Genomic DNA, 13,844 nt, shown 5'->3' with positions numbered 1-13,844 from the left:
ACAATTCATTGAAGCCATAGTATTTACCAAGTTCTCAAATTCCTAACTCAGTGTTTCAGTATTATCGGAGCAGATGTTTACATGAATGTCAAACCTTGATTAAAATATTTGGTCTGGAGCTCTTACATGTGTATGTAGATATGCTTAGACATTGTCTAAACTGGTTTCATTCATGCTAGCCAAATGGGTTTGTAACTGTGCTGCAACCAGCTCTATTTACTAATGTGAAAAAATGCCATTTTTCTGCTTAAGCACAATACAATTATAGTAGGCCAGAAAAACGAGGATTTTTGTTGTCTCGCTATAGAAGTATGTTTATTGCTGAACACATTTAAGTACTAGTGAGTGTAGACAGTTTTTATTGTATGGGCCAAAGGCCTTTACCATGAAGTTCAATTACATATAATCCAGCTAAAAAGACAATAACAGATAAATTCCATTAGCAATTTAGGTACAGTATTTAGAGTTTAAAAGGTCTTAGGATACCAAAGTTTCCTTGTTCGGTATGTCTATTATTTTCCTGGCTGCAAGGACATAAAGAGCTAATCTGCTGGAATTATATGGATCAGTATCAAACACTAAGAACATCAATTTCTCCTCAGACATTGTGGGCACATCAGGAATTAACCTTAAAATAAATTTCTTCGCTATGGGTCGGACACCACTTCGCACCTAACAACAACAAATTTCTTCCTTGGCTCGTTATATAGTAGACTAGATAAGATGTAATGGGAGAGATCCTTAACTTCCAGGTTCCCACATATACATAGATACTAGGATCTTGATATACATCTGAATGAGTACCAGAGCACTGATATGAGAATGTGCATGGGATTTTAAATAGATCTTGGGAAATTTTGCAAGTAGAGGGGAAGGGAGCAGCACTCTTTGGTAATGATAATGAGTTGATGAGAAAGACCCATGAACTATTTTTGGGATAGCCAGATTTTTGTTGGCCATTTTAAGACTAAATCTCCCATTGATGGAGACTGTCAATATCAAATAAAGTACTATTGCTGTCACCCTATATGCCCTTGTCTGTGAAGTTTCTTCATTATGGATTTACTTTTTTATGCCAATAAAGGTTTTCTGAATCTGATGATTAAATTAAACTATGCTGTAGTTTTCTACTTCACATGCTAGAGCAAGTAATAAATCTTAAATCTGGTTTCAGCATTCCTGTATTTTTGACACCCACATTGCTTGATATCTGTAGTTCTGTGAATTAAAACAGAGTTAATTAAATTAAAAAAATCATAGAACCATAGAATATCCATAGAGTTGGAAGGTACCTCGTAGGTCATCTAGTCCAACCCCCCGCACAATTCAGGACACCCGCTACCCTATCACTCATCTACTGTAGCCTGCCACCCCCTTGAACCTTCACAGAATCAGCATCTCCATCAGATGGCTATCCAACCTGTTTAAAAATCTCCAAAGATGGAGAACCCACCACCTCCTGAGGAACCCTGTTCCACTGAGAAACATCTCTAACTGTCAGGAACTTCTTCCAGATATTTAGACACAATTTCCTTGGCATTAATTGCATCCCATTGGTTCTGGTCCATCCCTCCGGGGCAAGAGAGAACAATTCTGCTCCATCCTCCATATGGCACCCTTTTAAATACTTGAAGATGGTTATCAGATCCCCTCTCAGTCATCTCTCCAGGCTAAACAGACCAAGCTCCCCCAACCTTTCCTCATACATCTTGGTCTCCAAACCCCTCACCATCTTTGTTGACCTCCTCTGGACACGCTTCAGTTTGTCTACATCCCAGTTTGTCACTTAATTAAAAATCTTGAGTTCCAATTAGCTGTATTATACTGTCAGCGGCTATGCAGCTGTGAAATCGTTTTAAGTCTTGTCGCCAGTTAAACAAGTTTCCTCTTTATTTCTCACTCTTTAATAAAGACGAAGGAGGGCTTGCTGTCCAACGGAAAACTTGACGATTCCGACGATGACGACGACGACGACTTGATGTGGCAGGTACCCAAGGAGGAAGCTGACTTGGAAGATGATTTCTTAGAGTACGATCAGGAGCACATCAAGTTCATTGACAACATGCTAATGGGCTCTGGAGCATTTGTGAAGAAAATCTCCCTCTCCCCCTTTTCGCCCGCCGATAACAGCTACGAATGGAAAGCGCCCAAGAAGTCGTCCTTGCCCAACGTCCAGTTTTCATCCGATTTCGATGATTTTGACTACAGCTCCTGGGACGCCATGTGCTATCTGGACCCTAGCAAGGCTGTGGAAGAAGATGACTTTGTAGTAGGTTTCTGGAATCCATCGGAGGAGAATTGCGGGATTGACGCCGGAAAACAGTCCATCTCCTACGACCTGCATACGGAACAGTGCATAGCTGACAAAAGCATTGCAGACTGTGTGGAAGCCCTCCTGGGCTGCTATCTGACCAGCTGTGGTGAGAGAGCCGCCCAGCTTTTCCTCTGCTCCCTGGGCCTGAAAGTGCTTCCGATCATTAAAAAAACTGACGGGGACAGTGTTCTGTCTTGTTGCAGAGGCCATTTTAACAGCCAACAGAAACATCCTTCTGCAAACTGTATTTCTGCCTCTCTAGCCAATCAGGAGTCTTCTTTGTATAAAGACTTGGTTTATGGCTGTTTAAAGATTCCGCCAAGATGTATGTTTGATCATCCAGATGCCGAGAGAACATTAAATCACCTCATATCTGGCTTTGAAAACTTTGAGAAGAAAATTAACTACAGTTTCAAGAACAAGGCTTACCTACTTCAGGCGTTTACTCATGCCTCTTATCATTACAACACCATTACTGGTAAGTCCTTTGAAAAGTCTCCTTTTGCATTGAATGTGAAGGAATGCAGATTTACTTTGAAAGGAATGTTAACTACCTTGCGGTGTATTTCCTCCCTTCCCCTCCATCCTTGTGTGCTTAAGATTGTTACCAGCGGTTGGAATTCCTGGGAGATGCAATTTTGGACTACCTCATAACCAAGCACCTCTATGAAGACCCACGGCAGCACTCTCCTGGAGTTCTGACAGACCTGCGATCTGCCCTAGTTAACAACACCATCTTCGCCTCACTGGCTGTAAAGTATGACTACCACAAATACTTCAAAGCTGTCTCTCCTGAATTGTTCCATGTTATTGATGACTTTGTGCAGTTTCAGATGGAAAAAAATGAAATGCAAGGAATGGACTCAGAGGTTAGTGCTGTTAGAAAGGAGTTTTTGAATTCCCCTTAATATGTTCATTTCCAAGAATCTGGTGCCTTTTGAGGGGGGGGGGGTGTTGTTAGTTACAACCGACTTCTAACACAAGCCAGGTTTTTAAAAACTAAATATGGTTAAAATACCTACTCACTCTGTGTGTGTTCCTCAAATCTACTCTCTAACTTTTCTGAAAATAAAAAAAGAATGTGGAAAAACCGAGCCTTTATAGGTTTGCATGCATTCTGCAAAGGGAGCAGATTTAGGTAATTTTATTTGGCATAACTGACAATCATGTGTGAGTCTTGTTTTGCCAATCATGAGGGGCAGAGGAAGCAGTGGATACTGGGCTCCCAAGACCTATGTCACTGGCCAATACTTTAAACTGGAGGTCCATGGGGGGAGGACTGTTCAAAAAATGAAAGCTGAGATTTTTTTTCAGGATGCATAATTCCACACACAATAGCATATACTGTGCTGCAAAATCACAACATACACACAGCCTTGCCCATGAATTGGTTGTATTGGGGACAGATGTTTGTTTCTGACCCTTCTTTACATGATTATGTAGCGACTGCGCATGGCAGGATCCTCGGGGAGCTTGACAGAGCCCCGTTTCTTCTCCACCTCCATTGTTACACAGAAGCTGCAGGCCGGAAAATCTCAGCCAGTATTCCCTCTGCACATTGTGAGCACACCCTGCATTTTGGATCCTGAATAACTTGAGCCTTGTGAGGAATCTCTCCACTTGTGGGCACTGTTGCCCTCATCCAGGAAGTGGATCACATCCTTTTTGTTTAACCAGAGATAGTAGATCATGATGCCTTGGCACAATCAAATAGACTGAGCTGTTTAAGGGGATATCTATATATTTTTAGAGATACCTGCTAAACCTGAGCAAGTAAGGCACAAGCTAAACTTAAAATGGCCAACCTTTTCTAACTTAACCAACATTCAGATGATGAAAAAATAGAAGGAACAGGGTCGCACAAGCGAATGCCTAAAGTTAATGTCTAAACATTAACTTTGCAAAGACTTTTGTAAAGTAAGACTTTATTTAACATTTTAGCTCCGAAGATCTGAAGAAGATGAAGAAAAAGAAGAAGACATTGAAGTACCAAAGGCCATGGGGGATATATTTGAATCTCTTGCTGGTGCCATTTACATGGATAGCGGAATGTCTCTGGAAATGGTTTGGAAAGTGTACTATCCAATGATGAGGCCATTAATAGGTAACGTAAGAGCTCTCAGAAGAAAATTTCAGTAGTTCATGGTTTCTATTAGTAGGGTTAAAATATAAATTTTTTCATCACAGAAAAATTCTCTGCAAATGTTCCCCGTTCCCCAGTACGAGAGCTACTGGAGATGGAGCCAGAGACAGCGAAATTCAGGTAAGAATCCATCTCTTGAAGCCATGTACCATACACTGAATTTCAGTGACCTTGCTGTTTAGTGGTTTAGTTGTTGGGGAGAAAAGATCGCAAAGAGAAGTGAAATAATGCACAGTACTACTGAAGCGGAAAATGTATGTTGCATCCTCTTGGAAAATACGAACTTCCTTAATGCCTTCAGTTTCTTTCTGTTTATCTGCACACCCACATGTGCATGCATCTGGCGAAGTGGGCAGTTACCCATATGAAAGTTTGTGAAGCAGATGACTCTGAGGTTCACGGGGTGGTTGCATTTGCTGGCAGGGGCTCCTGGGAATTGTAGTCCATGGACATCTGGAGGGCCACAGTTTGACTACCCCTGCGTGTGGATTAACATCGTTTTGTAGAAGGGGATGAATTCCCTTCTGGCTCTGCTAGCTGTAATTTATGCGTCTGTTTTTCTCTGCCCTCTCCAACGGGTGCAGTCCTGCAGAGAGAACCTACGACGGGAAGGTCAGAGTCACCGTGGAAGTTGTTGGGAAGGGAAAGTTTAAAGGAGTCGGGAGAAGCTATCGGATCGCCAAATCAGCCGCCGCACGAAGAGCTCTACGAAGCCTCAAAGCAAACCAACCTCAGGTTCCAAATAGCTGAGACACCTCTTAAAAAAAAAAAAAACGGGGAGAGAGATTTTAAAGTTGATGTTGAGAGGAACAAAACTGAAGACAGCGTTTAAATTTTGATAACAAAATAGCTAACAGCATTTAACATATATACATACTTTTTGGAACGAAATGTAGTTATAGGGTTTTTTTTTTTCCTTTTTTGCGCAAACACAATCTTGTCTTCTTTCCTCACTTCTGCTTTGTTTAATCACAAGAGTGCTTTAATGACATTTAGCAAGTGTTCAAAATGGTTGTCAGATAACATTTGATTAATTTTTGTCCGACTCAGTACAGCTTTGCTTAGTGTTAAAGGCCAGGGAGCTGATGCAGAATGCAGTGAATGGATTTTATATATATATCTTGGATTTTTATATATAAAATCTTGGAATTTCTCAAATCTGTGCACTAGTGCCAGTCACAAAACAGTTTATAAACTGTACTGGATGATTTGGTTGTAAGGATAAGCGTGCCAGTATTGTCCTTGTTCTTTCCACGCCGTCTTGGCATTAAGATGGCATTCCCAATCATTATTGCACTTATTGGTTAGGGACAGGTTTTGAATTGAAATGTCTGGCATCCGATAGAAATGTACGGATGCCTCTGTAAGTCTTGCATTTGAAAGGTTCTTGCCTTAAAAGTATATAAGCCCTCATTACTCACGCCCTTTAATTTCTGATCTCTTTGGAGCAAAACTGTTTTACATTCCCTTCATTTTTAGAATGCGTTTTATGATGCTACAGCTCTGTATTTGCAGTCCAACGTGGTAGTTTAGCTGTGACTTAACTTATTACAGGATTCGTATTCATATATATGTAGTGGGGTTATTTTTAACGATTCAGAGGAAATTGTTAGTGCAGATTTTTTGTTTTTGATACTGAAAACAAAACAAAAAGTCTCTTGCAAATTTCCATTGTTACAAAAAAACAAAAACAAAAAACACGAGAGCTCAACTGGGCACAATCTATGGCTCTTGTAGAAACCCCCTTTCACTTCAAGGGGCTCGTGCAGGGGCATCGAACATGTTGTTTCCGGTATCGAAACATTGTAACAGTAGCTAATTGCACAGTGCAAACTGTTGCTGGGGGGGAGGGGAGGGGAGAGAACCTTCAACATATCGCACCTAAAATATGCTGCAGATTTTATATTGGATACATATTTAACAAATGGAGCACCTTTACACCTTTAAGAGCAATTTCCACATAAATTTCTTACTGTACTTTTCAGACTTGCATGCATATTTCATCTACCAAAGCTGTGCTGTTTAAAATGCCATGGAGGTTGTTTTGAGATAAACTGCCATACTTTTTTTTTTTGTTAATATACATCTGTGATTTAGGTCCTTTAATGTAGAGTAAGTAGCTCATTATTGTTTCAGTTGATATGAAAGCATCTGTTTTTAGGCTATGCCTAAATTTCTTTAGATATCTCTAGGCACCCTTCACTTAAATACCTCAGTTCTTCTTTGTTCTTTTTGTCTTTCCTCCCCCTTTTTTGCATGCATTGTTTTTCTGTTTTGGTGCTATGTGTATGTATTATGCTTGAAATTTTAATTTTTGCACTGTAACTATAATACCTCTTTAATTTACCTTATTTTTGTAAAAAAGAAAAGAAAAAAAAAGCCGTGGGCTGCCCACCAATATCAATAGAGGTTTGCTGCAATTTTGCCCCCATTAATTATGCTTGAAGTTTCGGAAAGTTGAGCAAGATCTTTTAATGGTTTCCCGGACTGCTCTTGATGCTGTTTTATGTGTTCTTTCACAAACAAATACTGTATTTTCTGCTTTTAAAGACACCCCTCTCCCCCAAACTCCATGCATTCAAGTTTTGCATTGGCAGCGGGGAGAATCTGGTTAAACTATTTTAATCAGAACAAACATACCTTATTGGCCGGGGATGTTATAGTTCTATGAAATACTGAAATTTAGTTTTGAGGAACAATATATTTTTTTTTGCCTCGATTTTCTAGAAATGCCAGTGAACTAAAATATTCATGATGGGGTCTCATTCACAACGACAGAGTGTTATGTTACTGGAAACACAAATGATATGGTCCCCCAAGCTGTATGAACTTCTGCACACATCTCAGAATTTGTTTCCATCCTAGCACCCTCACTGCTGATCTAGCTCATCTAGCTGCTTTTCAGCTTTAAAAAAATGACTTACATCTTCAGTAGTGAAGAACTGAAAGAAGGCCTGTAGCCACATATGCCGCATGGTCTGCCTCGTGGACGTAGTTTTGAATTGTGGAAACATCTGTTAGAACTTTTAGGTGTCACTGGCATTTTTAAACAACCATTTCAATGGGACTTTTCGGTGTTAACTGAATTGAGACCTGCCGTTGAAGTTCACAGTGTGGAAATGAAGCTGTATAGGAAGTTGATTAACGAACACGTTTTTTAAATGTGCCACTGTAATCCTGAAAGAAGCTCTATGAAAATCAGTGCTGATGTTCTTCTCTGCAGACCCATGTGTCACTTACTAAAACTCACAACATCCATATATTCAAAGCGACCCGTATTATCAAATGTGTACTACTTTTTGTTTTGTTTTGTTTTTGTAATGAAATGCCCGGAGTAAATTCTAAACCAGATTCATGAGATGGAAGAATTAAGTGAACGTATTTCTTGAGTGTAGCCTGGTGGAAACAGGAGACTTTGGTTGCATTCTGTAAGAAAGAATTCAGAGTCCTCCCTGAATGTGCAACAAGCGGGTTGGAAAGACTGATTTGAGCAGGGGCCCCACTGTAACATTGGTCCTGCGGCTGATTGTGTTTTGTAACGCCACATCTTTTTATTGTACCCCATTTCATTTGAATGTTTTGTAACGTTCTCAGAATGCAGAAAACACACTATAGTTTCCATGCTGGGCAACTGCTTTACCCTTTATATATATATAGGGTGCAGACAATGCCTAATCCTGATCATTTTTGAAGGTTGGGATTGAAATCCCTTGATATGCTATAAGCAAGGAAATGGACTGTGGGAAGCCTGTCTTCAAAATCAACTCCACCCCCTCCTCGTGCAGATGGAGGAGACATAACGAACCTAGTTTTGGAATTATCCCCCCCCCCCACCACCACTACCCCTATTTTTGTTCTGTTATACTGTACTTTTTTTTAACAATCTTCCTAACTATGCTGCATTTTTATTTTGTATGGCTGTGTTTTGTGCTGTTCCGTTCATATAGCACAAATTTAAGCATTGCACTCGTTACCATGCTTTACCTCATTTCAAGGAGAAATATACTTAATAGAGGAGAAATGTGGCCTGGGCCTTGCTGCTGATTTGATTTTACTGAATTTGGGAAAAGGAAAAAAAAAAAAGGATCACTAGAATGCCTGCAATTTGTCACTTGATTTGCACAACTGAAATAGATCATTGTTATGTCTGTGGCATTTATTATGTCTTTAAAAAAAAAGAAAGGATTTGAAACCTTTTTGTTTTGTTTTTTTAATTATGCCATGTTTTATTATTCTGTGAATCGGTTGACATTTTAGGACATCTTTTTGCCTTCCCCGTGTTTTTAAGGATCGCTGAGCAAGCATATTAATGGTCAATTTGAATCCTTCCTTTGAGTGAGGAGTGCAGAGAAGAGAATTAAATAAAACCTATTGATATGAATGCAGGCTCGGTTCAGTCCCATCGATTGTAGGACCACGCCTGCAGGTGGCATAAACCCGGCCGTTCACCTACGTTCCTCTGTGAATGTAAGGGAAATGTGTTGAGTGTGACTAATGTAAACAGGATGGGGAACCTAGGACAATTCTAGGCCCTTGATGGCAAATATTCTCGAGAAGCAAAGGTGCATTAATACTTATGAGTTTTGTGTCTTTAAACCCTAACATTTATGACTGTAAAAGGACATTAAAATCAAAGTGCTTTCACCAGCAGAAGTCAACTCAGTTGCGTTCAACTGTCCCCAGAGTAATTCTTAATTCATTGCAAGCATTTTGTCCCTAAGGTATCAATAAAGCTTTCCCCTCCCGCCCCCCTGCTTTTCATTTAATTTGGGTAACAACCACAGACTGTCGAAATTGATGTGTTAGATGCACTCAGTTTACTATAGCAGCAAGTTATCTAGAGAGAAACATTTGAAAATTGCAGGCTTTTTATTGTAAATAGTTTGACTTTAAAGATGGTTAAAATCAAGTAGAATGAATAATGTAATTTGATGGACAATAAAATATTTCCCATCACATGCTGCAGCTGTCTAAGGGACATAAAATGTAATTCATTCATACTGTAATCATGCTGCAGAAATTTGCAGTCTGCACCTTATGGATCACAATTACCTTTAATAGATTTTTGTAATAATTGTAGCTGAATATATCTCCAATAAAGTTATGGTCTGTTCACTTTTGTGTTCTTGCTTTTTTCCCCCCTGAAAAGTTTGTACAAAATATTGGGTGTTTGTTTGTTTGTTTTCTAATTGAAGTGAACTGCCATCTAGTCCAACCCCCTTGCTCAATGCAGGATTAGCCTAAAGAATCTATAGTGCCAAGTAGCTGCTTTAGTCTTATTTATGGTTACATTTATATGTTGCCACTCATGAACCTGCCATCTCATGGCGGCTAATATCAATAAAAACACAAAGTAAGGCAATAAAACAGATCCTCTAATCCATGGGTAGTCAACCTGTGGATCTCCAGATGTTCATGGGGTACAATTCCCATGAGCCCCTGCCAGCAAATGCTGGCAGGGGCTCATGGGAATTGTAGTTCATGGACATCTGGAGGACCACAGGTTGACTACCCCTGCACTCCAGCCTCCCCCCAACCACCAAATCCCCCAGTCTGCCAAGTCCCTGAGTGGTATTATCAGAGGGAAATATCAGAGGAGGGGATAGATCTTTTTGTTGGCATAAAAGCTTTGACTTGGCATGGCTAATATGGTCTTTGTCTTGTGCTTCAGCTTGTAGACATTTTATCTTGGATCCAACCTAAGAGTTGTAAGTCTGAACACTCAAATGCCAGTATATCCTGAAGCATCTCAGTGGACTGTTCGTGTTCACTTGTTCGTGTGTATCTGGAAAGGGAGGCTGGAATGCTACCCGTTTTCTGCCATTTACAAAATGTATTTGGGATTGTCGCTGATTTCACAGTTATTTGTTTATCTTTTACATTTGAAGTTCAACATTTGGCAGGTGAAATACAGTGAAGTGCATCATCTTGATGGTTTTAAGAACATGAAAGAGGTCATGGGGGGGGGGAGCCTAGCCATCTCAAAGTAACTGCTGTTGGATCAATCATAAAATGTTGGGAGAGACTAATGGTTTGATTCTCAGAAAGTTTGGTTGTACTCCCATGACTCGCACTTGATTGGCCTCTTGCTGTTTAGTTTCTTCTTGTAACATGCTACCCCTCCATGCCTCGCTGTAATGCTGAGGGATCCAACTCTTCTATTCCATGTCCGAGCCAGACCCACTTCTGTATACAATGAAACCACTTTTATCTCACTGGCTTGTCTCCGCTAGTGTTTTGGCATAGGAGATCTAATTGCATATAAAAATACGTACGTGTGTGAAGCATTCTTCCGCAGAACTTTCCTTGAACAAAAGCTGGGCAGAATAAATGCAACTTGGTAATGAACTCTGACTTAATGTATTTTGACTACAGTTGTGAAGTCACTGCAGAAATGGTCATGAAACCTGATTATGAATTGCTTATGGAGCTTTGAGTTATTGTGTGGAATGCCCAGTTCTATGATGGCTTATACCAAGAGTGGATACTGGATTCATACAGCTTGATTAGGCCTTAAAATGTTTGCATTAGGATTTGTTCTCTGAGGTTACATAATGAGCCCTAACGATGTAATGAGTTTTAAAGGCTGTAAAGATGAAATTCTGCAGAAGTCAGTTTTCCTCCAAACATTGTACATATTATTTTAAAGCATCAAATCTCAGATCAGCTTTTTAAACACATTGATTGGAAAAATCCTTGTGCACAGCTAAAAACTGTATGCATACTGCTGAACAAATAACTGCCATTTTGACAAGTGACTGCTTGTTACAGGAGGGCAGGCATGATCTCTAGGAAGGTCAGCCTCCATATTACAGCCACGCAATCTGATCCGCCACAGTTACGTTTGGGTGCTAAGTGTGAGATTGTGTCTCCCACCTCATCCTGTACCCTTTTCTTCATTTCAACTAAGTCCGGCATGCATCTCCATGCATGGCTTGCTGGACCAATATGATCCCACAGCTTTACCTTCTCCCTTCCCTTTCAAGAAACATCTAAGCCAGGGGTGGGCAAACTGTGGCTCTCCAGATGCTCATGGACTACAATTCCTATGAGCCCCTGCCAGCATTCACATGGCTCATGGGAATTGTAGTCCATGGACATCTGGAGGGCCACAGTTTGCCCACCCCTGATCTAAGCAATAAAGATTATAGCTGTTTGTTCATCCCTGAGCAGAAGCCCACCAGATCTTTCTGCCCCTCTTCTTATAGGTTTCAATCTTTGTTTCTACCCCCAGATGTTTATGATGGGAAGGGGTTCTATGTAGTAAATTTACTGTCATTTAATTTGTGAGATAAAAGTTTTAAAATGTGCATCGCTCAGATGCTTGTTAGCCCAACCAGAGTCTTTCAACTGAACAATTTTGGACTTCATACTGATACCTTACGAACTGTCTCCGTTTTAAAAGGAGCCTGATAACTTTTGTGCCAAGATTAAAAGGTGATGGAAACTGTCTTTGTGCAGGAGCCTTTTCCCAAACTCTCTATAATAAAGCTCTGATCTGAGATATGCTGCTTTAATACAGAATTGACTGTAACCATAAGCATTGTTAGACCCTTTAAAGTTCACTGGAGTTTCCGAAGAAGCTCTGAAGGGCATGACTTCCCCACATTGCACTCTGAATAATGTAGTGTTGCCCAGCTGTCTGATGAAAAAGACTTCATTTAACAACTTAAGGTCCTACAAGGCTCTGATCTCACTAGGTAGAGTGTTCCACTAGGCTGGGGCCAGGGATGACAAGGCCCCGGTCGTGGTTGTGAACCAGCATGGTGTAGTGGTTAAGAGCAGTGGTCTCTAATCTGGAGAGCTGGGTTTCATTCCCGACTCCTCCACATCCAGCCAGCTTGGGCTAGTCACAGTCCCTTTCCACACTGGAGGTTTCGCGCCAGGCTGCAGGCTGGAATTTGAGCTGGGGCAGCTTGCCCCACCTTTTCCAGCTCCTGCACAGGGGAGCATTTGGCCCAGTGCACCTGATCCACCCAGAATTTGTGCTCCCACAGAGGAGCCAGGGCAGCAAAGTTCCCAGTGTGGAAATGGTCACAGAGCAGTTTCTCTCAGACTCACCTCACAGGGTGTCTGTTGTGGGGAGAGGAAGGGAAGGTGATTGTAAGCTGCTTTGAGACTCCTTTGGGCAGTCAAAAGCAGGGCATAAAAACCAACTCTTCTTCTATGTACCCTTGTTCTAAATTAATTGTAACAACTTGTTTTATATTTTAAAAAATAACTAATGACATTTATTTAATACATTACTCAGCTGTTTTTCTTCCTGAAGGAGTTTACAGAAGACTGCGGATACTAGATCCACAATAAAAATCACACCATAAGAGGGAAAAAAGCCAACAAAAAATGCTTTCCTTCATGATGGTATCACTGTATTCTTAGTTGTTTTTATTGTGAGCAGGTCAAGGCAGATTGTGCATACCTAGGCATGAATACAGCTAAGAGGATCAGTTGGGAAGACAAGATGCTGCACAGATTCATGCCAACATTTTTAAAAAATCCCTTCAAATATGTAGATCGCTGATTGCAAAATACTTTGAAGGGAATAACTAGTGCTTTGAATTGAGCTCAGAAACATACCAGCAGCCAGTACAATGATCTCAAGATGGGAATTTTGTATAAAGCAGCCGGCTCTAGAGCAGGGTTAGTCAAACTGCGGCCCTCCAGATGTCCATGGACTACAATTCCCAGAAGCCCCTGCCAGCAAATGCTGGCAGGGGCTTCTGGGAATTGTAGTCCATGGACATCTGGAGGGTCGCAGTTTGACTAACCCTGCTCTAGACGGTTCTCAATACCACTGGCAAAATGTGAAAGTAGACTAGATGGAATGCAGAATTGGTTCTCCATCAATCCCCATATCCACCTGAAAGTGTGATGTGTTGTCTCCTGCCATCCTTACCTGCTGCAGATTATGCACCTGTGACCTTCTGGCATTCTACTAATCAGTCTGCTGACAAACCTATATCTCTTCCTTGGAAAAAGCGATCTTCTGTTTCTATTCATCCAGGATTATAATAGAGTGATTGGCAGGACGGGCTGTTGTGTTCTGAACCAAGTGCTGTTTCAGAGTTGTCTTCAAGGATAGCTCCATGTAAACTATTACAATAATCTCGCCTTGAGGGCTCCTGTAGTTCCTAAGCATAGCTACCCCTTTCTAAGATTGTGTAATTGGGCCGTATCTTGAAAAGAGGGTATTTTCCATGCTAGATGCATTTGAAAGACAGCACTTCATCTTGAAGATTTCATCAAGAGAGCTGCTAGCCAGATCAGAAGGAGGGAGGGCTACTGCAAGGGAGTGCCAGTTGGAGTCAGGATGCAGAGGTACAACGCAAAAGGGAACTGATTACATTTTGCTGATTAGACTGTACTTCTGCATCCCGACTCTTTGAG

The 13,844-nt window shown here is 40.9% G+C and overlaps 1 protein-coding gene across 4 annotated transcripts in view; it reads left to right on the top strand.

Moving 5' to 3' along the window:
* The window catches only part of DICER1 (dicer 1, ribonuclease III), a 67,745-nt gene extending 58,173 nt beyond the window's left edge, over window positions 1–9,572 (top strand). For all 4 annotated transcript variants that reach the window (XM_077323588.1, XM_077323585.1, XM_077323587.1 and 1 more), the window contains exons 25-29: window positions 1,913–2,792; window positions 2,915–3,183; window positions 4,256–4,418; window positions 4,502–4,577; window positions 5,042–9,572. In XM_077323588.1, coding sequence (XP_077179703.1) covers window positions 1,913–2,792; window positions 2,915–3,183; window positions 4,256–4,418; window positions 4,502–4,577; window positions 5,042–5,207 — 1,554 coding nt within the window. In that variant the 3' untranslated portion in view covers window positions 5,208–9,572. The remainder of the gene's footprint in view (window positions 1–1,912; window positions 2,793–2,914; window positions 3,184–4,255; window positions 4,419–4,501; window positions 4,578–5,041) is intronic.
* Window positions 9,573–13,844: the final 4,272 nt, after the last annotated feature.

This window comes from Paroedura picta, chromosome 2 (assembly GCF_049243985.1).
Source record: "Paroedura picta isolate Pp20150507F chromosome 2, Ppicta_v3.0, whole genome shotgun sequence".
Classification (NCBI taxonomy): Eukaryota; Metazoa; Chordata; class Lepidosauria; order Squamata; family Gekkonidae; genus Paroedura; species Paroedura picta.
Note: the sequence above shows the minus strand (reverse complement) of the source record. Positions and strands in the feature narration are given on the sequence as shown.